This window comes from Rhamphochromis longiceps, linkage group LG16, assembly GCF_057381845.1.
Source record: "Rhamphochromis longiceps isolate RC_006_pf linkage group LG16, R_longiceps_female_GT1.1, whole genome shotgun sequence".
Taxonomy (NCBI): Eukaryota; Metazoa; Chordata; class Actinopteri; order Cichliformes; family Cichlidae; genus Rhamphochromis; species Rhamphochromis longiceps.
Genome location: NC_140572.1, coordinates 12790128 through 12816748, shown reverse-complemented (window position 1 = coordinate 12816748; position 26621 = coordinate 12790128). Strand labels below are relative to the sequence as shown.

The window sequence follows — 26621 nt, the reverse complement described above, 5'->3', positions numbered from 1 at the left end:
GTATTGGTACTACTGGACCTTAGCGTGGCGTTTGACACCGTTGATCATGATATATTACTGGAGCGTCTAGAGAGCTGGGCCGGACTTTCTGGTACAGCACTTGCCTGGTTCAAGTCCTACCTTAAGAACAGGAACTTCTATGTGTCAATTAGCCAATTTTCATCACAAAATATAGAAATCACATGCCCCCCAGGGTTCCATCCTAGGACCCCTCTTATTTAGCATTTACATGCTCCCATTAAGCCAGATTATAACCACCAATAATATTAACTACCACAATTATGCAGACGATACTCAACTTTATATCTCAATGTCACTAGGTGATATTGAACCTATCCAAACTCTTAATAAATGCATTGAGCAAATTAATAATTGGATGTCTCATAATTTCCTTCAACTGAACAATAACAAAACTGAAGTACTTATGTTTGGACTCAAAAAAGATTGATTAAATATCAGTAATCAGCTCAAACTGGTCCAACTAGAAACTACCAATCAGGCCAGAAATTTAGGTGTAATAATGGACTCAGACCTGAACCTCCAGGGCCACATAAAAGTTATAACAAAGTCAGCCTTCTGTCACCTGAGGAACATTTCTAGGATTAAAGGACTGATGACACAAGGAGACCTAGAAAAACTCATCCATGCATTTATCTCTAGCCGGCTTGACTACTGTAACAGTATCTTCACAAGTTTACCCAAAAAATCAATTAGACAACTGCAGCTGATTCAGAACGCTGCTGCTCGTGTTCTCACTAGAACCAAGAAAATAGAGCACATTACTCCAGTTCTAAAGTCATTACACTGGCTCCCTGTAGTTCAGAGAATAGACTTTAAAGTGCTTTTATTAGTTTATAAATCTTTGAATGGGTTAGCACCAGAGTACATTAGAGATCTGCTATCATGGTACAAACCATCTAGATCAGTCAGGTCCTCCAGCTCTCGTTTATTGACCGTCCCTTGAACCAGAACTAAACATGGAGAAGCAGCTTTTAGTTTCTATGCTCCTCACATCTGGAACACACTATCGGGAGAATTTAAAGCTGCAGAGACACTGAACTCTTTTAAGTCTAAAATTAAAACTTACTTATTTAGACTTGCTTATGAGTAACTGATCCTATTATGGCTCTCTACTTCTTTGTTTAAATTTTTTCATATAAATTATTGTCTTGATTATTGTTTTATTGTAAATGCTTTCTTGTAAATGTTTTCCTGTATTTTACTTTTATAGTGTTTTGTGTTTTATTTTAATCATGTAAAGCACCTTGAATTGCCTTGTGCTGATAGTGTGCTATACAAATAAAATTGCCTTGCCTTGCCTTGCCTTGCCTAAAAAGAGATTAAGAAGCAGAACTTTGTGCTGAAAACAGGTGAATTAGCAGAATTTCTGCAAAAAAAAAGAGGTAAAGAAGCTGAAGTTTGTGCTGAAAACAGCTGAAGAAGCTGGAATTTGTGCTGAAAAGTAGTGGAAAAAGTGAACATTCTGCTAAAAAGGGGTGAAAAAGCTGAAATTTGTGTTGAAAAGAGTTTAAACAGTTGAACTGTCAACTGATTTTTTTTTTTTGTCATAAGCGGGATTCGAACTCCTGCTCTGAGAACAGCTGCTCATCTCACTGAGCTAAAACATGGCTCAGCCTGGCAAGCAAAACTGGTGATCACACTGATAATGTGGTCCCATTAAGCAAAATTGGCCCAAAAATTGAATAAAAAGCTTAATATCTCAAAAAGTATAAACGTTATTAGCATGAAAAGATATAGCTGGCATTAGCAGAAGGAGCAGAACAGTATAAAGTTTAAATCGGTTGAAAACTGAGGGAGTAGTTAACCAGCAAAGGTCTGAGCAACTAGAATAAGGTAGAATAAAGTTTAAAGAGAAACAGGATCTCACACAATTAAACGTTTCATACTCACTACATTATACAACCAAACAGAGGGAGTACAGCAGATAGTGGAGTGTGTTTTTATGCATAAAATATCTTCCCACACATTCATCCAGTGACTTGGATGATGGTTAGCGCCCACTTTGCCCACAGTAGTGTAAATATATCCTGCCGCAGCATGGGTGTCTCCGTGGTTTGATAGAAATGGACATTGCCGACCTCTTGAATCAGAAGATTTCATGGGCAGCTGTCAAAAGTCATGCTCTTAACCCTGAGCTCGATTGGCTAGGACACACATGCAAACGGATACATCCGTGAGCAACACTGTGTGCACCTACGTTCCACATCGACTTGAACAGATGTTCAACTTGTGTGCCAGCGTGATCCAATGTGTGTGTTTATTTTTGTGTCTTTTTAGATCAGTTTTCCCCATTCATCCATCGTTCAGAGTGCTGGCCCTAGCAGAACCCCCTGTCGTGGGGAGTGCAGGCAGCAACAGCAGAGCTCAGCAGTGGTTGGGCCCCGAGGTGCTCACTATGTTCCTTTACCACAATGTCATGCCGCTGGCCAAAGAAGAGGAGATGGGCCTCATACAGGGACTGGTGAGACATGCAAATACTGAGACCTACTAAAAATCTTGGATGGGTTTCAATCTCAGTGACCTTGACCTTGGTCAAAGGTCAGTGGTCAAGTTTTGTTAAAATCCTTTGAATTTGATAACTGGAAAACAAGGCGACGTAGGATTTTGAAATTGATCCCATACATGTGTCTCTAGGAGGCTGAGGGGTAGCACTGGTGTTTGCCAGTATTTTTCTAACTGGAAGACAACGCCTCTGTTTCCACTCTCATCATAAGTCCTTCTTGGCTTCTTTTTCTTCTTTTGTTTTTAGGCTCCTAATGTACCGATGGAAGGAGCAGAGCAGCTACTGCACCTCGCACACAGTCTCCGCAAGACAAATGACCCCACAGTAAGTGTGTGTGCTTTACATATGGCAGCAGTTCCCAAATGGTGGGCGGGACATGAACATTATTACTGCATTATTACAACAGAATTTTGGGTTTACTTCACCAGACCTAGCATGTGACAAACTACAGACACAGGTAAATGGTAGTGGAGTTTTGAGAAACTTCCCAAAATACAGGTGTTGTTCTCGTTCCAGGTGGTGTAAATGGATGTCAGAAGTGTACAGTCCAACAGTCACGTGTCAGATTGCAGATATTTTTTCGTGCAGATATAAAGGTAGAGATGTTTGGAGGCTACTCATGTATGGTGTCTGTTGCTAGGCACAGTCTCTGGCCTCGTCTCTCTCCACTAGACAGCTGCTAAGGATCTGTCGCCGTCTCTCTCAGCACCCTGAGGAGAGCATCACTCACGCAGTTAATAAGGCTTGTCTCTCCAGGTACACACTCTCTCTCTCTTTCTCTCTCTCTCACACACCCACACACACACAAGCTGTCCAGGGTAGACCCCACATCTCACTCTGTGATGGCTGGGTTAGGTTTCAGCAATATGGATACACAGAAATTAATGTTAATATTTGATTTGTGTGTCATAAAAACAAGGCAACTGTGTGGGTTTTTATTTTGTGTGTGTGTGCGTGTGTTTTAGATTCCTGCCCAGCCTGGCCCGTTCCTCTCTTCAAAAAAACCTCATGAACTGCTCCATACAGGATGCAACAGACCCCGCTGATCGCTCTCTTGATTATCCCTGTGAGTTCCAGTCACTTAGATCAATTAGATTTAAAATGGTATATTATGCGAAATTGTGTGTTATGTGTTGTTGACATAACACAGGCTCATCCCTTTAGTTAGGTGCCTTTTTTGTTCTTGAATGATTCATAGAGGACCATTAAGATTGTGACTCAAGACTTCTGCACAGCACTGTATACCAGCAGAAGCACAAATCAGTTCGCTTCATTTACATACAGCAATAAAGTCTTTATTGTACCAATATTACGGAACATAGGTTAATAACTGAATATAGAACTGTAACCCCCCTCCAAAGGCAACCTCAATCGCTTATTCTACAGAAATGGAACAATGCACGATAAATGACAAATAACTTGTAAAGCTGGTAGCCGGAAAGTTTTGTCTCTTAGCATTCATTCTGAACTTGTGATGTTTCCTTGTAAAGAATAAATGTCGACTTCTACTGTGTGGACATACTGGTAGCGCAGGCACATGTATTATTTAAAAGATGGAAAGCAGGATTCAGCTGGCCTCAAAGAAAACAAACAGCTCAACCCAAAATAATCTCGTCTTCTGACTCACAAGCACCTCTCAGCATTGTCAAAAATCAGGTTTGACTCTCTCATTTGACTCATGCATGCAATTATTCTGGTTACAGGTAAAATGGATGTTTTCCAAAGCACTAATAATTTGAACAGTGGATCACTTGAGTGTGTGATTAGTGTTCGATTGTGAGTTGGCATGTGAGAACTAGGAGCACCACTCATGTAAACCAGTGAGTGGGATTATTATCACTAAAAAGCTGGTGACAAAATGCTCAGTGACAAAGCAGCTAATGATGCTATTGTAGGTAAGATCAAAACATAAAATAAAAGGATGCTGTGGAACTCCATGGATTATTTTTCTTTGTATTACATGTCACAATCCAGGATATTTACTACTGGGTTACTAATATTGGTACATGATTCTTGATGCTCATTTGATGTCAAAACAAAATGATTCTTCCATGTTTTTAACCTCCTTTGTCAAAAAAGTAGTTTGAATCCACTAACTTGGTGGTGGCATGTTGTTTACTTAAAATGTTGGCACAATGCTTTGTTAGCAGGAAATGTTGGGTTGGTTCCTTAGTAGCTTGCTAATGTCACTATGAGGTATGACATTCATTAGATTATGCTCAGTTAAGCATTTCTATATTAGCTACTGCAAATATTGTAACTGATGGGGCAAAGCTGATTTTAACCTGGCACAGCCAGCTGTCTCATACAAAGCGCCAATGTGTATTTCAGGATAACATAAGAAGGATAATTCTGTGGATGTTGTTGAATGTTGAATTGAAACTCATCCACCTGGAATTCTTAATGAAACTGTAATTCCATGCTTTTAGCTGCTTCATGAAATTTGAGGTATTTTCTCCTTTGCTTTGAAATTAGCAACATTAGCATTGTTTGTGTATAGCCCTGTTGCCTTTCTTAAAGCATGGGCAGAGATTTTGCAGTAGCAGCATTAGTTACCATCTTCTGCCTGCAGTTTCCCCTGTGCTTTTGGGTGTATTGCTCCTTCTTCAGCATTTAAGGACACTAGTATGCTGTCCCTGTCAGTTCTGAGAGAACTGCAGCTTCAATACACGTGCTGCCTGCAGTACAGGCAAGGTACCTAAACAAAAACAAAAAAGCAATAGAAATGTAACGTTTCCGAATTTTTGCCAACTACACTGATACATCTTCTAGACATGAATGACAGTATCAGATTTCTGATATGCATTATTCATCCACATTATGTTATGAATGTTGATAGTTCTTCTTTTCCACTGGAAGAATATTTCCTGTTAGCTTTGATAGTCGTGCATCAGCACAATCTGACATCACACCAACTTTGTATTCAGCAGCAGCAGGTTAAAGTGTCCAATGTTATATTTTCATCAAAGACTGTACTTAAAAGATAGACCTAGCCACCATGGCGTCATAGGTTTCTGGAGCGTTAGACTTGGATTTTATTTTATTTTTGAGCCAGAAGTGAGAATATTTGTACAAGATGGTGAAGTCCTAAGGTGTCTGCTAATAATAATAATAACATTTTACTCACCAAAGATAAAGCACAAACTTGGCTGTACCACACAGCACGCCCGATTATTATTTAGACAATTCAATTAAACAGCTCCAGAAGGCACCAGTACTGCAAGCACTCTCTCTTTTTTGACAACAGCATAATAAAACTGTAAATTCTCTTTTTTGTGTCCCACCCCAATATTTTTAGTGGCTCCCATATGGCCACCCCTATAATTAAAAAATTCTGGAGGCACCTCTGTCTCACATGCGTTTCTGTCATGTCCAGAAAGGTTTGGGCATGGGCTGCATGTGAGAAAATGCAGTTTTATTGCAGTTTGTACGGTCAAATCACTGCATCTCAAAGTCTGAGTTGGGGTAAAAGGAACCATTCCCAGCATTAGTCAGTCTAAATGAAGAAGCCCATGTTTATGGCCCACATTGCTGTATTTCTACAGGTATGGTAAAGGACGGTGTGTTGACCATTGGGAGTGTCTCCGCTCCCATCTACAATGCTGACCAGAAAATGAAGGTTCCTGACGTGCTCTTCTATGATAATCCCCAGGTAAACTGTGAGAGGGCTGGAAAAGACTTTTTTCAGTCTCAGCACATGACCCAGATTTGATCACATAAGTGCTAAGGCAGATTACAACCTGTAAAGCGTAATCTGAATTTCAATTGCTCTTTTTTTTTTTCTCCCTCAAACTGAGAAAGCTTAGCTCTGCAGATTCACCACCACCCAGTTCAGGCAATCATACACCAATGAAAACACAGCTCTGTCCCTTGTTGTCATCGTTATCATACTTGCCTTTGTCAGATTAAAGTTTTCATTGTGTAAGGATTTTGCTTTTAGTTCCAGTATTAGCTGATATTTCCTCTGGCCATGCTCTTTCTCATCTGTGTTGGACCCTTATCAGATAGTTTTAGAGATGCTAATCTGGCCTGGCAGTAACATCAGCCCCAATACACTGTTAGCGACCTCTGATTGGTTGGTATTGGGGTTTTTTATGGTATAATAAAATTCTTAACTGTCTGTGTCGTCGTGTGTACGCCAGGCATGATTACTGCTGAATGTTTGGTGTGATACACATTGAGTTTTGGTGTTTAAATAGGATCAAAAATTTTTTAAAAAGCTTCCTCCTGATGGACTTTGTGTTTTTCAGTTTTTAAAATGTTCAGTTGCCAAAAATACAAAAGTCACATCGGCTTCAGGGTACATGCTGTGGGGGTGAAAATGGGCAGAACTCCAAGTGCTTATCTTTCTTTTCAGATTCTTCACAGTCCTACTTCTGTTGCTCTGTGCTGATTGATGCTGAGTGGTAACAAATATCACAACTCAAGCAGCTGAATCTGAATCAAATCTTTAAATGCAGCAAGTTCCATAAATTTTGCCTTTGGTATCCTGTTCACAGATCGCTTTCCTCAGCGGATAAATCAATAGGTTTTTGTTTGGTTTAATGCTAGTGTCTTGTGCCTAATCCTTGCCTTATTGGTGACATTAATTGCAGTATATCCAAAAAACAACCAGCCATGGTAATGATACTGTGACATCCTCTGGCAACACTGATGATTTATCTCTTTCTTCATGTCCCCATTTTGCGCTTTTTCCTCTGCCTGCCCGTGTTTTGGTCTGAAATAAAAAAGGTGGAAGAGGTTGAGATAGGATGGAAGCAACGAGGATGACCTACTTTATGAATGACCTGTTTTCTGAGCAAACTTTGTTGTTTTTAATACATTTTAAGCTGATTTATTCTCAACTGTAAGCAGTATTGCTCTTTGCAACATCCATCTGGGTTAAATTACAATCTGAGCTACTTGTTCAGCTGAATATGTGTTTGCTTAAATATCTCTGCAGCACATGATGGTGATGGAGGACATGCTGAAAGACTTTCTGTTAGGAGAGCACCTCCTCTTAGTGGGAAACCAGGTGAGTGATGTTTGAAAGCGTATTAATTTCACCATATTGTAATTTCCTCTGCCCACAGAAAAGAACCCTGGGCAACCTTTGGTCCATTTATGGTCAGGATTACAAACCCACTTTTTGTCATGTAAAATAAACAGAGGTCAGATCTGTGTTTGCAGACCATGGTTTTGTCTAATTTCTGGAGTAGTGGTTTTTAGTGAAGTAGGCCACCCATGTCAGCTCTGTTCGAGCATGGAGGGAAGAGTTACGAAATAGACTCCCTGCGTCCTCATGTCACCCTCCAACCCTGCGCAGTCACAGTTCACATAAGGCATAAGTAACATAAGGACACATGCAGCAACTCCTTGGGGGACACTCTGTGCCCCCAGCGTTGTCCAACTGGGCTGGGTTAAAGGGAGGATAGATGAGGATGGATGACTGGACATGGTGTGCTGTGAGCCCAGAGGAGTGTTTCTGTGTTTGTGTTTATTTGTGCGCTTGCATATGAGAGGGACTGAGTGGCAGAAGGCATTTGCAAATCTGAGTGTGTGACCATGCACGGTCCACGCTGAGGCATTACGAGCTGTCAGAGCGACTTACTGGACATCTGACAGACTGGCCGAGAGATCCGACAGGCTCTGTGGGATGCCGGTGGGAGTCCCGAAGAACAGCCCCTGTCACAGCAAAGCACCATCAAAATTAGAGGGATGCAGTTGGGTCTTCCTCTCAGTCCTGCCTCTTTGAAAGTTGAAATGGATGCTTCTTTCTATCTTTGTGGTCTAACTACAAACACAGTCCACATATAAAGACTGATGATGATGTCCCTCCACAGGGTGTTGGCAAAAATAAAATTGTGGACCGGTTCCTGCACCTTCTCAACAGGCCCAGAGAATATCTACAGCTCCACAGGTGAGGAGAATCACCATAGCATCATTTTTCTGTTGCTGTCCTAGCCTTTTTGAAACCAAACTTCATGAGCCAACTAAGAAGTCTCACTGAGAAATAAAGGTACTCTGCACCCCCAGTCACAGCGTAGCTCCTCCACTAAGCATACCCTATGGTGTTTTTCTTTTTGACTCTAATTGAAATCATGATTTACTAATGATTTATGTTGCCAGTGATAAGATCTAAAACCAGTTACTGAGACCATAAACTCATCAGTTTGATTAGATCAGAGAGCCTAAATTTTGTTTTCCCATGGATTTCAGCACAAGTAGCCTTATTTTTGGAAGCAGAGAAGTCATTCTGGAGACTTTTAGTTCCAGAAGCTAAGTTAAAGTTTTATGAGGTTCATGTTTAGAGTAGTGGTTCCCAACCAACAACTTTCTGCTTCAGAGGGTACTTCTGCAGTAACAAGGAGGTATGTGGAAAGATTATGTTATGTAATCTTAAATTCATTTTTTAACTGAATCAAGGAACCGAGTTGACCAGCAGAACAGTTAAGAGACACTTATCTCTTATCATTCACATTTAGTCATTAATCTCTGACTCTCTTCCATAGTGTGTCTTTTCACCTGGCCCCCTCCCTTCACCCCTAACTGGTCAAAAAAGATGGCTGCCCCCTCCCTCAGCCTGATTCTTCCTGGTTTCTTCATGTTAAAAGGGAGTTTTTCCTTCCCACTGTTGCCAAAAGCTTGTTCATAGGGTGACGTTGGATTGTTGGATTTTCTCTGTTATTGTGGGTTACATGAAAATTGTAAACACATATGCAATGGCAAAGAAATGAGTTGAAATGGCCAGCCAACACAGTGGCAGTCTCCAGTTTAAAATTAGTACATTATATAGCTCCAAGTTGCGCCAATTTCCTCAAAGTGCTTTATAGTGTAATGGTAAAGATTCTACGATAATTGAGAGAAAACTCCAACAATCAGATGGACCCATCCAATGAGCAAGCACTCGGGACAGGGGGAAGGAAAAGCTCCCTTTTTAACAGGAAGAAACTACCAACAGAACCAGGCTCAGGGAGGGGCAGGGATCTGCCTGGCTGGTTGTGGGTGAAGGAAGACAGACAAACGTGAGAGGTGTGAATGAAGAGCTTCTTTATTACAACACAGTTGTTGGAATAAATCAGATGGACAAAGAAGACTTCCCTGCTCAGTGTGTCTGATGCCACTTTTAATTTGATGTTTTAATGTTTTTTAAAGATATCACTAAACTTTCCTGTTCCACCAAAAGCTGTAAGGAAAAAGCCAGTATTTTTCTTACTACCTTGGCAGCCTTGACCTTCTCATATAAGAGCATTAAAATCTATTTTTTTCCTCAGTAAATTAGGCCTTTCTTTCCCAGAACGAAGACTTTACATGGACAAACTAAAGAAAAGCCTTTTCAGTCTTTGTTAATTCGGGTCCCCTGGTTCTATAAATACTCACATGGTGACACCATAAGAATTTTAGGTCAGGTTCTGTAGCTCAGATCATGGAGCCAAGAGATGGGCCTCATTTTGATCTCGGCACTTATAAGAAATCAATGACTCTGATGGAAGCCGAGCAATTTACTGGAGAAAAGTTTAATTTTGACGCCGGTCAATTCTAGATCAATAACATATTCAATATCATTCTTAAGGCCAGATTTTTCTACTGCCTGTGCGTGTGTAGTTGTTTAAAGTCATGTGAAAGTCAAAGTGGAGCTGAGCATGGATGTGGCCTGGTTTGCTACTGTAGCAGTAGCTAATATTAGACCAGGGCAGAGGCAGAAATATCTGCCTGTGGCTATTGGGAGCCTGTGTGACTGAAGGCCTACAGAGATGTGGCTCAGAAAAAGCAAGACACGTGCAGCCGGCCAGGAAGGAAACTAGGACAGCTCCTGGGTCAGATATTGTGAGATATCGAAGAGCAAGCGAGAGGAGATGTTCAGAGGAAGAGAAAATTTTGGGCGACCCCAGGGAGTTATAGTTGTCGGGGAAATGTTCAGTGTTATGATTGTGTGGCTGGCCTGTGGAAACCAAGTACAGTGTCACTGACACCTTTTTTTTTAGCTGCACTGCATCTACATCAAATGATAGTAACAAATGTTCAAGTAAAAAAGCACTACGAGAAACATGTGCAAGATCTGATCACCAGAGTTACCCTTTCAGTTCAACAAGACTAAGTTTAGCCATTTCAGTTAGGAGTTACTTTGTAGAAGAATTAGTAACCAGAACCTGTTTTGCCCTTTTTGTTCTTAATACAAAGCATTTCTGAGTGTAACTTAAGCTTATGGGGCAAGCAGGTGAGCACATGCAACCAGGCTGAAATGAGGCACCATGGGTTCATATGCGGCCCGAGTCCCCTTGCTTTCCTCTCCACTCTCCATTCCACTATCTAATGAAGGAAAAGTCCCCAAAAAGGTCCTTAAGAAATAGAAAGCATTTCTAAGGGTGCACTTTTTTTTTAGCACTATATAATTAAAAGAAAAAGTACAATTTGTTTGTCTAATAAAGATGTGCTGTGCTTCTCCCCTGCTGTGCATGTACGTGTAGCTAAAGTCCTTCTAATGCCAGTCTTGCTACTCAGCAGCCATCTTTGAAACATGCCTGGGCAGTTATCTTGAAACGCTGAATGAATGAGGAGAGAGGGTAAACATTCATTTGGATGCTAACAAGGGTGTAAACCGCGCATTAGAGAGTCCAAAGTCAAGGCAGATTGTTGACTGGTGTGCATGGTGGTTTGTTGCACCAAAGCACTGAACAGGTGTAGAAGTAATTCACATTACAGCAAGGCTTAAAAAGTTTTTTTTTAAGTACCTTTACCCACATTTTTACTACCATAATTAGTGCTGTGCTTACGGGTTAGAGCAACAACATGACAGCAGATATGTTTCCCATTACCTAGCCGTCTTTACTGTCCACATGGATTTCTGCTCAGAATTCTTTGAGCCTGTTTCCTCTTATGTAATGGCTCTGTTGTAACCATCTTCTTTTTTCGTTTTCTTTTGCCTCTGCAGGGATACAACAGTCCAGACTCTGACCTTACAGCCCTCGGTGCGAGATGGCATCATTACATATGAGGACTCCCCTCTGGTCAGTTAGTTTTTTTTTCCCCCATGTTCACAGATGCCACAGATGTATATTGTGGTAGACATGATCATCACCACAAATCAAGTTGTGTTGGAATCGTTTTATTCTGTATGGTTTTATTTGTTTTTGCCACATAGAAAGCATGTTCTTATTTACCTGAGAGTTCTGGATGTTTTGTAAGGTACAAGTACATTTGAAATGTAACTCAGTCAGTTTAATTCTTAGTGTGAACTATTAGAAGTGTTCTAAAAGCCATCTTTTGTGATGAAGAAAGCCTGTGCAGAGATTTGAGAATTGGACTAATGTGCTCAACTGTTTTTGTGTAATTACAGGAATCTAAATGAGCTGTCTGATGGAGTTTTAGTAAGACCCATAAAGACACTGTTACAATAGTCCACTAAAAAGAAATCTGTGCACATATTTATTTATTTTTGTATCAGTTTTAGACAGACATCCTGCGGATTGTGAATGTGTAGGCCAGTTTGATATATGTATTCACCACATGAACTCTTTCTATCTGGGACAGCATCTTCATCATCAGCTTTTTCACAACTGTAACAACAGACATCCATACATTTTTGCTATAGTTTTAAGATTAAGGTTAATAGGCTGATTTTTTTTTAATTGTCTTTATATGACTATCGATATTTAGGTCAGTCAATAATTATTTCAAGATTTCTTGCCTGGTTTGAGAATTTAAGCAACATTCGTCTAGATAGGTTAGAGACTTTAATTCTTTTTTCTTTAGAGGTGAAAAAAATATACCTCAGTCCTTTCTTTCAATTTCAGGAAGTTTGGGCACATCCACTCATTAATTTCAAGTGTAGGGCTCAGTAGTCCTGAGGTGACACTGATGTGTGCGGTGTGAATAAGAATGAAATGTAATATGAATGCAACATCTGAGATAGAGAAAGGGTGTATATGTAAGTATGAAAGATCCAAGGATGGAGCCTTGAGGACTCATACATGTAAATATATAATATTATGTATAACAGTATGTGAATGCTCAGGGACTGTCATTGGATTCCACTTATGATTACCAGTGATTTGTCTTATTTTCTGGACTTTTTAGTGAAAGATACAAAATCATCAATAGTGTATTACATTTCTGGGTGCAGTGGCACAGAGTTGTGTGTGAACATTATTTGTTGTTTTTTAATCTCAGAGAAAGATATCCATCTTGGCCATTTTAGATCAAGATTTTAAAAAAGGATTATTTTGCTTGACAATGGCAGGCTTCTTAATGGTTTACTCCATGAAATACATGAAAATAAAAATACATAATAGTAGCTTTGTTGTTCTAATCGCCAGCAGAGAAGAAACTGTGGTATTTGTGTCTCCCATATGCCTAAGAACTTTCTCAACTTATGTGTCGAATAAGCAGCTTTCATAGGAGCATATCTGATGACTTCTCAGAACACAGTGTCCAGAGCTTTTAGTACATTGTGATGCACACCTACACAATCCCAAAATTAGGACTACTTAGTCAAAATAAGTGAAAAAACCTGTGAGGGTGGATTGTGAATGTGTAGGCCAGTTTGATATATGTATTCACCACATGAACTCTTTCTATCTGGGACAGCATCTTCATCATCAGCTTTTTCCCAACTGTAACAGCAGTTGTGCTTTTTTGTTAGTCAAATGGCATGTGTGTGTATGTTTGTGTGTGTTGTCTGTGTTCAGGTAAAGGCAGTGAAGTTTGGCCATGTGTTAGTGATAGATGAGGCCGACAAAGCTCCTACAAACGTCACCTGCATTCTCAAAACCCTGGTGGAGAGCGGAGAGATGATCCTGGCTGATGGACGCAGAATCATCTCAGGTGCACTCATACGCACATTCATGCATGCACACACCTTGACAGCAGACATGTCCCAGATTCAGAACGAGAACTGTTTTTACGACGAATTAACGACTGCATGTACTACAAGGCAAACACGAGTGGAACATCAGATGCAGGCCACTGAAGGAAGCTTAGGATAAAAGCCTTTATGGACAGGTACCAACAGATTTTGGATCACGCTGCTCTGTAAACATTTAGTTTTTCCACATATTCCCATGTAATCACATGGGCTGCTGACAGCTACTCCATTCCTGAGAGGCTCATCCTCCTAGTGGAATGTAAACGCAATCTTGAGACTTCATAAACACGACCTTCAGGCTGTCAGCGTAGTAGAGGTGTGTGTGAAAATCTGTGACACAAATTAAAACACTGAGAGTAAAAAAGGAGATTCATACAGAAACAGACTGAGATGAAACTGTGCTTGTTTTGGTCATGTGTAGACAACAACTGTCTGTTCCACAGGTCCACGTGAAGCCGAGGGGAGGCCTGACACCATAATTATGCACCCAGACTTCAGGATGATCGTCCTCGCTAACAGACCTGGTTTTCCTTTTCTGGGCAATGACTTCTTTGGAGCTCTAGGTACCCAAAAACACACGCACAACTGAAACTGAGGCTTTTCCTACAACATTAATACCCCAACACATTAAAAATAGATAACTTTTTTTTTTGCCCTGGGTATCGAATATTGTATATGGAGAGAAACACATTAAATTCTGTCTTGTATTTTGTACCAGGCGATATTTTTAGCTGCCATGCTGTGGACAACCCGAAGCCCAAAGCGGAGCTGGCTATGCTAAAACAGTATGGCCCCGATGTTCCCGATGCTACGTTGCAAAAGCTCGTGGCAGCCTTTGGAGAGCTCAGGTCCTTGGCCGACCAGGGTACCATCAACTACCCCTATTCTACTAGAGAGGTGGTCAACATTGTCAAACACCTCCAGGTAGGAAGACACACTGAAATACGGTACATACTGACTACCTTTTATTAATAATTCATAACATTTATGCGACCTGAATCCTGAACTGCTAGTGCTTTAATAATGTAAGAGAGTCTCCTCAAAATATAGCTGTCTCCGAGAGGAGAGAGGGTGTCTGTGCTTTGGTCCACTTTCAGAAGCTTACAGCTTAAACATACAGCTAACTGTCAGTTAAAGGGATCAACGGTATCTCCATGTTTTTATCCTCTTGTAAAGTGGCGTTACTTGACTGAGAGTTCAAAAAAATCGAATCTATGTTTTAGCTCTGTTCCTTTAAGCCAGGTTTCTTCTGATTGGCTATCAATGATATAAAAAAAAGAGGTTTGAGTAACAGGTGGGTGGGGCTTCCGCGCCCCCAGCCAGACCTCTATGCCTGAGATGACCATATTAAATATGCCCCCTCTCTACTAGGAATGTCACAATACAGGAAATGTAGTAGTCTGTACCTTTACCAATATAATTAAGATATTGCATGTACCTGAACTTTGTTTTGAAGAAAAAAACATCTAAACAAGAAGGATAATACTTTGGATGTTCTTACTATATGTAACAACATATGTTACTAACTCAGTAACATATAGTAACTATATGTTACTAACTGAAATTTTGTCAACTTGAATTCTTTGAACAGATGGTTTTAGGTCTGTCACTATACTGCAAGTATTTCCTGCCTGGGTCTGAGAAGCATGATAGGATTGTTTGCATATTGCCCTTGGTCATCTGCTTCAAATGAAAAGTGCTTCCATACTAAACTCTTATCTTTCTTATAACCACGTCAGAGCAGAGCTGTGACAACAGCTGGACTAGTCACCATCTTCCATTGCAGTTATTGCTATTCCTTGCACACTTTTTCTTGAACTTGTGGGTGTCCTTCTTTTCATTCATCAGCATGACTAGAACATTGAGAAGACTATGCTGCCCCAGCTGGTACATGTACTATCTACTGTACCTGTAGTACTAAAACAAAAAAAAGTATTATTATAGAACTTTGGTATCTAGAAATAGCAGTATTGATGTTCGTGGCATCCCCTCTGTTACATCAGACAGAGCTACAGAAGTGTGAAACAAAGCATTTAGAGCAGTCTGACGTGTGAACCTTTGACTCATGTGGATTACTTGTACATAGCTTTTTTTTTTTTTTAAATTTAGAATTTCCCAGAAACAAAGAAAATACAGTTTTTAAATAAGGAACGTAATATAAAACAACCTATAAGAAAACAAATAAACATCATGTAGTTAAAAAAAAAAAATTAAAAAAAAAAAAATATATATATATATATATATATATATATATATATACTTGTACATAGCTTAAACACATTACTTCAAACCTTGACCATGTTTTTATAAGAGCATGCACCACTGGAGCGTTATATACAACCTTGGATCCAAAATGGTTTGTATACTGTGTAAAATGAAATTAAAAATAGAAATCATCATTTTATTCAGAAAATATATCAAATTTTTAAATTAAGACATTTTACTATTTAATGAAAACAAATGAGGGCATTTTGAATTTGATAACAGCAACACGTCTTTTAAAAGTTATGATTAGGGCAATGCTGGAAAGGTAAGTGGTGCTATTGTAGAAACAGACGGCTGGCGGAACATTGTGCAGCTAATTGGGTTCATTGGTTAGTAACATGTTAGGGTGTAAAAAGAGCGTCTCAGAGAGGCAGAGATTCTCAGAAGTGAAGATGGGTACCAGTGTGCAAAAAGCTAATATCTCATCATCCTCAGTACATAATGTCATCAGAAGAGTCAGAGAAACTGGGGAAATCTCTTTGCCCGAGGGATAAGGCTGAAAATCAATAATAAATGAACATGATCTCCAGGCCCTCAGGCAGCACTGCAGTGAAAACAGATGTGATTCTTGGGGTTCAGTAACACAGTTCACTGTGCCATCCACAAATACAGGTTAAAGCTCTATCGTGTAAACAAAATCCTTACACACCACTGTTGTCTCTGGGCCAAAGCTTTTTTAAGTGAAAACTGTTCTGTGGTCAGAGAAATCAAAATTTGAAATTCTTTTTGGAAAACATGGACACTGCGTCCTCTGGACTAAAAAGTAGAATCTTATCATGGCTCATTTATTGGCAGCTTGGAAAGGTACCATCCATACTATAAGGTAAATACAGGTTTTACCACAAGATCCAGGTGTCTTTTTCAGGAAAAGCCTTGCGTATTTCAGCTAGACAATGATAGAACGCATACTCCATATATATTATAATGGCATGGCTTCATAATAGAAGAGTCAGAGGGCTTTCATCAAATGAAGCATCGTGACACAAAAATAGGACCAAGAAGAACCAGGACCGTTGAGCAGCTAAACTCTTATATGAGACAAGAATGGGATAGCGTTCCTCTCCCAAAAGTCCAAGAGCTCTCTTCTCAATTCCTAAACTTTTAAAGACTGATGTTAAAAGAAGAGGCGATGCTACACTGTGATAAAAATGGCCCAGTCACAACTGTTTTTGAGACCTGTAGCTGCCATCAAATTCAAAATGCTCTTATTTTTTTTCTTAAAATGATACTTTTTCTCAGTTTAAACATTCAATATATTTTCTGTATTCTCTTGTAAGTAAAATGTGGCTTAGGTAAGATATGCAAATCACTGCATTTTTTTTAATATACATTTTTCACAGTGTACCGAATCTTTTTGTAATTTGTGATGTGTATATCATAAAGACAAGCATAATGGCTCCGCCTTAAATTGCCTGATGCAGGACTGTGGTTTCCAACATTAAAATAATTAGTATCATATGTTACATTGGCTGTGCTCTTAAAAGGAATTTTCCAGTCCATTCCATAGGAGCTTAAAAGTCCCTCCACCCTCATTTGTCATGTCTTTCTTTCTCCGGCCACCGATTCCTCTCTTTAACCCTCTAATTTCCTAGTATTCAGAGCCCACAGATGTGCACCACAAACCGACTTAGGAGATAGGCGAGATGATCATCAATATGTCATCAAAGCGACATATTTGTATAGTATAAAATTGCTAGACTTTCTTCAATGAGTAGATGTTTTGTTTTACATTTAGAATGATATTTTACAAGGTTTTAGAAGTGATTGTCACCATATTTTCAAATCTTTTTTATCCCTTTGATACCATAGTCTTTTGAGCAGCTACTCCGTTTTCCACCTTCAGACGAACAGTATGGAGCCACATTACAGAGCGCATGCTGTTTACATTAACAGTCTCCCACCATCAATAGCTATAAGCTGCTGTTTACCATCATCCTCTCAGCTCAATCATCTGGAAAAAGAAAAGCAAGTGAATGGCTGCATGCAGAGCTGTCACATTACCATGCCTCCTTGTGGTTACATTCTTCAGAAATGTACACGCTATAGAGCACAAAAAGGACAGACTCCAAAAGAAGAGAAGGAGAGGGGATTAAGCATTAAAGCTTGCACTATAGATCAACAGTTTAGTGTACAGAGACCAGCTCATATTTGAGTGACCTCCCAGTTCTTTCATCCATCACCACCATTATTGATGTCTGAATGACTGGGTGTGACAGGGAATCATTTCAATTTAGCTGTACTCTAAATAGCTCGTTTTATGCCTTCATTGCTATTTTAACCTTAATTTATACCATCGTGATCGATGCAGCCCAGTGCTCTATAGTCAGCTGTAACCTACTGGGAGAGACTGCTATTGACTGTGCAGCGATTCACTGGACTGTATAAGTACACTGTAATATGGAGGCTTAAAAGTGCAATTATGGTCCTAATAATGGCATGAAGATTACTCACATCAGAACTGAAGATGTATTGCAGTAAGGAGTTGAAAGGGCAGGGGATGCATTCGTATTTGCAGCTATTATGTTAATTTCCACCTTGCTGTCAAGCACTTCTATGCCTGGAAATATAGTCTGAAAAATTTCTGAAATATTCAATAACTGTCAAGTACTGAAAGCAGCTATCAAATTAGATTTGTAATTTCTGTCTTTACTTCTCCCTTCATTGCTTATTCATAATACTCTAATCAGACAAACATGGTATATTACACTTATTGTTCATATTTTTTACATTACCAAAAACAGATCTTAAAAATAAGTATGTTGGTAAAGGTGTTAAATATTCAGTGTGCACACAAACAGTTCCAAACCCCTGTGCTGGTTTGGTATTGTAAAAAAAAAAAAAAGAAAGTCTGTCACCAAAATCTTCACTCCAACAATGTTTTAGGTTGTTGTCTGCTTATATAAAAGAAAGCATCAGAAATCTGCTGTTTAAAAAAAGACCATTTCTTCTTTCCTCTATTGTCTGTCATACTGTAAATATATTCTTCCAGTGGTGGATTCTCATATTAAACTGGTGTAAGTATCAAATATTGAAGTCAGCATGTATACAAGTAATCCAAGGACTGCTCTAAGCTGCCAGGAAACATCACTTGTACAGTACGTAGGTAGTATCATTCTCAAATGTGCCACCATGTTTGCTTTGTAATACAGAAAATGCTTTTAGGCATTAGAACTGGAGTCTGTAATTATCATCAAAGACGGAGCAAAGATGCTGTTGTCTGTCATTGTTCAGAGTTTAGAGATGACTAATCTTCGTTTCTTATGTCTTATCCCAAACTTTCCCTGCGTTGACCCCTGTTAAGGAGCTGAAAATCATATTAATTTTCCTTGTCTCTGCCCCCTTTTCCATAACTCCCACCTCCCACCTGTCATTATCATTGTTTCTCCCCCTCCTACTCTCTGTGTCCTTCCTTCCTCTTCCTTTTCTTTCCCTGGTGACCCTTCCTCTTTTACTTCCTCTTCTCTGGCCTTTCCTTCCTACTCTCCTTTACCTCCCGCTAGAAATTTCCCGATGAGGGTCTGGCCAACGTGGTGAGAAACGTCTTTGACTTTGACTCATACAACAAAGACATGCGGGAGGTTCTAATTGAAGCACTGCACAAGCACGGGATTCCCATTGGAGCCAAGCCCAGCTCTGTCAAGCTGGCTAAGGAGTAAGGCATCGGGAGCACAAGATGTTTGACAAGACACGCGCACACACACACACACACACACACACACACACACATTAGAGGCACATCAATTACGTGACACACACACAGACAGAATCAGATTGTTGCACTGTTAGAACTGTGGTCACAGAGCCTCACAGGGGGATAATAATAGCTGGATGGACCAAAATACATGACGAACACATAGTCAACGATGGAGCAGATCAAGATTTGGGGTTTGTCATACTATAAAAGGTGCTAGCTGATGTGTGGCGCTGCTCAGAATGATCGCAGAGTAGAGCCTTATCTCGGATCTTTATCAGTTCCACAGAGGATCCGTTTTTCTTGTTAATCCAAACCTTTATCCCTCATAAAATTAGAAATCTGTCAGAAGCGGTTTTAAATAATGGAACCTAAACTTGTCATTACTTGATTTGTTCAGAGTTTATCTTAGCATGTCAGCTATTTTAAATATATCAAAAACTATCGATGCTTAACACACAGTGGAAATATAATCTAATATGATGCCCATTCAAATGTGAATAATCAACCCTGCTAGCTTCCTCAGTCTGGTAAAGTGATGGCAGACGTGCACAGTGTACAATATTTGCCGTGCATGCAAGATGCTCTTCTCCATTAGTGCATTCTTCACGGTGCTGCCCCTCCTACACAGGCCCCCGGCACACAAATCTGTCTTCTGGTTTGGAGCTGGCTCTGAACGCTGCAAATGAATCACAGAGAAATGTCTCTCTTATTACATATTACAAAGAGATATAGTGAAATACTTCACTAAATTAGTGCGATGCGAGTGGAAGGCACTCTGTAGTGAGCTGAGCAACTCAAAGATGCAGAAGACATGCAGTAGTAATCCTGGCCATGCAATCTTTTAATGCATAGATTTTTCAGCATAATTGTTCCCCCGGAGTTTGTCTTAATGCCAGTGGTTTTTGTTGTGTTGGTAGTTTTGTTGTTGCCTTTCAAAGAACCTTTCCAGAAACTTGCCAACTGAAAGTGGCTTCTGAGAGGTCAGCGGTTTCAGGGACTGTTCCACTTGAGTGTGTGACTGTCAGGCATCATTTTGTAATTTTAAAATGTTGTTGACTGTTGGCATTGAATTCCTGAAAGGCTTGAACTCGGTTGATGCTGCCTTGAACTGTATGAGTGGTTTCTATTAGATCTTTAGGCTTTCATGAAGTCTCCACAATGCTTCCTGAAGTGTTAAATAAACAAAGATCTATTCTAAAACCTATTTATAAGAAAAATCTATTCTGAAATCAACCCCATTGCCTCACAATGTACAGCTTTGTCTTTTAAATAAAGGAAAATATTTGTTTCTTCTGTCTCCTGTGGTTTTATTTAAGTATCACATTTATAAATACACATTCATATCTCATTAACAAGTAAATCCTGAAACAAACAGGGCAGAAACAAGTATTTTCCTGTTATGTCTGTACCGACATCAATCCAAGTCGTTAAATTACTCTTCTGTCATCACCCATCTTAAACACCTTATCAGACTAGTTTCTCTACCCACATCACAGCAAACATTTGTCCATTCAGATTTGGAAATGGAAAACAAAGAGTAATTTCTCTTTCTGCTTTTCCATTCATAGAAATGCTTATGATTAGAGAACTGTCTATCCTCCAGAATTTTTTTTTTTTTGTGGTACTGATGCATTTTTCACTCCACCTGCAGCCAATAAGATTCATGGGAAAACCAGTGGACATCTGGTCAGACACAAACACATAGACGCTTGTTCTGAATATGTTGACTTTAGCCTTTCTTGAGACAATGGGATCACATTTCAAAGTCTTTCTTTTAAAAATCTAGCTTGTAACAGGATAAGGCTCACATCTGAAGTCAGTTTGTGGCAGCCACGTTGAGCCCTTAAGTAGGCTGAGTTCATCTTAATTGATGTGGGCAAGCAAAATCGTTTCCCATTTCCAAAATGAGAAATCACAACATCAGTACCCACACCCAGAAAAAAACAAAAAACTTCCATGCATCTGTGCCAGTACTTTCTTATTATAAATTACATTTTGCAGGCCTTACAGTGGAGTTATCATGTGACCTTCAATTTTTAGGTTTCCGCTGCCAGAGGTCAAGATGACAGGATATTGGACCATAAACCAAGGTGGCAACACTCGACGCAAACTACTGTGTCCCACGGACACACGGCCCATAGATGTCAAGGTATACACATGAAGACAGGTTATTACAGTGTGATGCCCCACACTTCTCGTGTATTGGACCAGTACTCAAAGTGAGTGTCTGTGGTTATCTTACATTCCTCCCAGCTACAAAAGACTGACAGCAGTGAGTTTTTAACGTAAGAAATGTATCAAGATGTTCATCCACAACCCAAATGGTTCCTCTGGTTACATTGCTTATCAAATGTACTCTTTTAACTCTTTCGCACTTAAGCTGCAAGCAGAACACTAGAGTGTGCCATGTTGTTGCAATAGTATGACTTGTTTTGATATATTGTGAGTACGTGCGCACTGCTATAAGTGTCTGACATCTGTTTCCAGGGCCCAGTGTTTCTGCGTGTCCAGAAGTACCCCTGCAACAGGCAGGAAAGCAGGGCTTTGAGTTTCACTGAAGAGAAAGCCCACTGGCAGATTCCCATGAATGAAGTTAACATCATCTGTGACGTCACCACCAAAGATGGTATTATACAAGCAAACACAAACTTGCGCACGTTATTAAGCAGTCCCTCCTCGAGTCTGTGTTATCAGATGTTCTTTTCTTTGTGATGCTTTAGAGATTTCAGTGGGTGAAGCATCATGAAGTAAATAAGGTGCTATATACAGGAAGGAATAACAACAATAAAAAACGTTTACCCTAGGCCTCAGTGTGTGTGTGGACAGTACAGGATGAAGCAAGGAAACTGTTTGAAGTATGTACTGGAAACAGTGTGCAGCTGTGTAAGGGAGAGGAAAAGCACAAGATATGCAGTGACAGTGATCATAAACTGGAAGAAGACAGGATACCATTAACATGACATAATGAAGAATGGATTCATGTATTTAAAAAGTAATTAGACCAATAGGAAAATCACTAACGACAGAAGAACATTTAAAAAAAAACACCTGGAAATTTAACAAGGTAATTAAAAATTCCTAATTATAGAATTTTTAGTAAAATTAAAAACAAAAAGATATTAGAAGAGATTGGATTTTTAATACTGTTTTTTTCCCCTGAGTTATTGGTTCTTGAGTTATTAAGGATGGAGTTACTGTTACAACTTTTCAGTAATTTACAGTTTAAAGTAGTTGGAAACTTACCACGGACACACGGTTAGACTTTGCGCCATGTTTGTTCAGCTGTGGTGCTACTCTGCTACATGTGCTGCAGGCAGTGCTGAGAGGACGTAACTCTGCTTAACAAACTATGTGATGACACCATTTGTAAATCACCCCAGATGTCTTTTTCTGCACCATGCTCTATAAAAGAGACAATCACAAGTGTTACATTGATGCACAAGGGTGGCTGTTGCACAGGAGGTAGAGCAGGCTATCTACTAATCGGAAAAGTGGTGGTTGGATTCCTGGCTGCTCCAGTCTGCATGCCAAATATCCTCGGGCAAGATACTAATCCCATTAGATACAAAAGAACTTAAACATAGAAGAAAAAAGTGCTGGAGTGAATGGGTGAATGAGGGATCTTATATTAGGTGCTTTGAGTGCTCTAGAAGAATAGAAAGGCGCTGTATAAGAATCAGTCCATACATACTGGACAACATATATCCTCATATCTTTGCAGTAAGTCCATACTGGCCGATGATATCAACTAACCAATATATAAGAAAACATAGAAGTTTATAGAAGCTTTATATCAGCTTTAGGTGGCCTAATCAGAAGCATACTGAAAAGCACCTGTCAGACTTCACATTGGAGGTAAAAAAGAAAAAAAAAAACCTTTAAAGCAAGCCTCACACCATGCGAGCCATCTTAAAACACCTGTATGCACTCAGTTGGGTAGCTATTTTGAAACTTTATCTAAGTGTATTTAGATTTATTTCAGTATTCATCAGGATTTACAAACTTTACATTTACAGAATTTCCTTAAAAATCCGATTTTAAACTTCAAAGGTTTGCTGAATTCACCCCCAAATAAGTTTTTGGTCTCCTGCAGAATTCTTTCATCAGTTCAATCCAGAATCACTTGAGTGCCATGTGTCCATTATAACATCGGTTGTGTCAGAAATCACCCCTACAGTGTATTTATTAATCCCTATATATTCGATCAATGATGACCACCCCTAATTTCAGATTGTCACCATTTTGCATCGACACGACAGCTGCAGAGTAACATTACTCTATTTAATTAGCACCTTGCATTCTGGGAAATGTACTGCCTGTTGCAGTAGCTCAATTCAGAGAATGCATTCAATCTTTGTTTTGACAGATGTGCTGTATGTGGCCACCTGTAACCCAGTGTCCCTGTACTCCATGAAGGAGCGTGGGGAAACTATCAAGTGCATAGAGCTCTACGATGTCTTCCCCAGGACCATCAGTGGTGTCTGGCAGCCCTTTGTTACGGTTGCTCCACTTGGGAGTCCACTGGATGGACAGGTGGTGCTGCACGAGGAACAGGTTGGCAGACAAATATATACACATGTACACAAAGACATGTTTGCATGATTAGATTGCATTAGATCGAGTGAATGAAATTAATGTACCCAATGAGATTTTCATTGTTAATGTTACACATTTTCACCACAGCCCAATGGCCGTTTATCCAAACTGCTCTAAATGCCTGTTCAAAGGGAAGTGGGGTTTGGGGCTTGCTCTGTGCTGACATTTCTCACACACTCCCTAAAAGGCTTGTAGCTTGTAACACTTAACATACCTATGGACAAGGTGACATTTTTCAGTTTTTGCCCACTTTGATCAGTTTGTACATTTTGCTATGTTATCATGATTTCAGTTTTCAACCATAGACTGTATACAAAAGTATTTTGACGACCATCATGAGGTTGAAGTCATTATGTCAAAGTGTCTGGCTTCGCTAGCAGGTTGATTCATATACAGTATGAGTGCATCACACAAATAGATGTGCTAGCACAAGGTACTCCATAAAAAGGAAACACTGGATCATCACAGTATAGCACAAAGTCAGTTAACCTTCAGGGATATCTCTCTGTCCAGTTAGGAACCATAAACCATTATGAATCTATTTCACCTGCTTTGGTGCAAATGAAGGTGACAGCAGGTGCACTGGAGTAGCAACTCCAGGTGGTGGCCACAGACCGTTCTTCTTTATTTATCAACAATACCTGGTATGGTGCCAGGCGCTTTTATAAATGTGGTCAGGAAACCTCGTGTCCTTGAAGTGATTGGTCTGTCTTAGACAGGTGGTAGTGGAGCCTCCGTGACTGGTCAAATATACGTTTGGGTGTTGCTAACTTTAACAGCATCAAACTTGACTGGCTTTTGCAATTGATATAAACGTCTGAGTTCCAGAAGATGATTTATTCATCAAAGCTGTACAGCACCCCCAGTGGTCAAAACCCACAACAGTGTGTCTTCAAGGTAGTGGAGGGGAGTCAAAACAAAAACAACAAAACCAAAAACACACACACACATAAATGAAAAGAATCACCATTAAGTATGTTTTGTAGTTTTAGTGGTATAGAAAGGGTGCACTTGCATCTGTTGGTCTTCACTGAGGAACCCTAGTCTAACCATTTTTGTCTAACGTTCTTGTTTACAATCCAGTAACCGGACACTTACACAACACTGGTATTTAAACTTTTTTTTTTTTATTTCTTGAGGACAACCACAGATTCCTCACAGATTTAAAATAGCTGTGCAGAAGTCCGCTTCTTAAAATGGTTGGAGGTTAGTGGTTGTTGAGTCGGTCGTTGAATCCCTCTTACCCCGTAAGACCCTGTCCTATGACAGCAGAGTGTCAGACAAGAACAATGTGTGTAGGCTGTTTCTCCGACCAGAACACTTCCACAGCTGGTGCATATTAGGCAAGAGGAGGACTTCTAAAAATACTGTGGCGATGGATCATGTTACGTCTGTCTAAAAATGAAGAGGTCCAGACAACATGAAGTTCATTTGCAGGTCATTGGCCTTCCAGGGAGATCAGGGAAACCATCACACACACACACACACACACATTTCACTAGCTGGGCCCACGTCCTCATATTAGGTTTGACAGCATTTTAGTAGGTAAAGGTGAATGCTTGGACATAAAGTGAGCTGCGGTTTGGGGAAGGCCCCGAAGGGGACTGGCAATGGCTCCCGGGCCTGGCAGATCCCCTTGTACTTAAATAGGAGTGAAGAAGTTAAAGAATTGAGAACAAGGAGGGAGGGAGGGTGGGGCACGTAAACGAGAATGAACAGCTTGCAGAACTGTGGGAACCTATATAGATGACGACCGGAAGGAGCGTATTTGGAGGCGTGGTCCCGCTCCTGAAATTCCGATACATAATCTACAGAGGTTGGCCGATTGTGCTAAGCATACACACATGAATGAATGCATCCACAGTCTTGTGAAAGTATTTAAAGACATCACAATGGTACATTTAAGGGTATGAAAACATAGTAGTTATATTTTTATCCCTCAGATACACAAAATCTTAGTGCAGATACATCCACATGCAGGATGCACACGTGTGTTCTCAGATGTACATACTTCCTCCAATGGCAGTGTATGTTTAGAATCAGGAAATGGGGTTTGCCCTCTCTGTCTTCAGTATCACTGTGTGAGTGTCAGGAATGGGAGGCCATAAGGAAACCATTAGCGTGAAGCAGGGTAGCCGGGCCCGAGGCCAGCTCCCCTGTGGCTCCTTCTCATAAAACTCAATTGAAGATGAATCCTTGTGCGTCACAAACGAAAGCCTTTTGCACAGTTCATCCAAAACACACACGCACACACACACACAAATATCCTGCATACAAACACAGAAGCCCATACGGGCAATCGGTTTATCTTTGAATTGAATTAGTTGAAAGTGCAGCAGGCACATTTGTTGAATGTAGAGGAACATCAGCACCCAAACCAGAGGGTTCCACTGGAAGAAGAGCACCCTCTGTTGATGGAGGAACTGTACTGGAGGAAATAAACACTAGGATTTATAGTATTAAACAGAAATGGTCATAAACTGTCTCATAATTAACAAAAACAGGAGACCACACAGGGAATTACAAGTTGAAATCAAGAAATATTTAGTTAATTCAGTGAAACTAATTAAGAAGAAGTCGATCAGCTGTGTGGGTGGTGTAAAAGAGCACAGATGGAGGTTATTGGAAGCAAAAGACAATCCTAGTCACTGATGAGCTCAGGGACAGTTTATCGGTTTTCAGCGTTGTTTTATTATTGT

General features: G+C 40.0%; 1 protein-coding gene across 1 annotated transcript in view; it reads left to right on the top strand.

Annotated features, from left to right (window-relative positions):
- vwa8 (von Willebrand factor A domain containing 8) overlaps positions 1–26621 on the top strand; it is an 88409-nt gene that overhangs the window by 34083 nt on the left and 27705 nt on the right. The window contains exons 15-29 of the mRNA XM_085383430.1: positions 2299–2482; positions 2771–2848; positions 3165–3280; positions 3490–3590; positions 6070–6176; positions 7467–7538; positions 8347–8423; positions 11436–11511; positions 13192–13327; positions 13811–13930; positions 14086–14291; positions 19133–19284; positions 21367–21475; positions 21814–21952; positions 23693–23880. Coding sequence (XP_085239556.1) covers positions 2299–2482; positions 2771–2848; positions 3165–3280; positions 3490–3590; positions 6070–6176; positions 7467–7538; positions 8347–8423; positions 11436–11511; positions 13192–13327; positions 13811–13930; positions 14086–14291; positions 19133–19284; positions 21367–21475; positions 21814–21952; positions 23693–23880 — 1861 coding nt within the window. The remainder of the gene's footprint in view (positions 1–2298; positions 2483–2770; positions 2849–3164; positions 3281–3489; positions 3591–6069; positions 6177–7466; positions 7539–8346; positions 8424–11435; positions 11512–13191; positions 13328–13810; positions 13931–14085; positions 14292–19132; positions 19285–21366; positions 21476–21813; positions 21953–23692; positions 23881–26621) is intronic.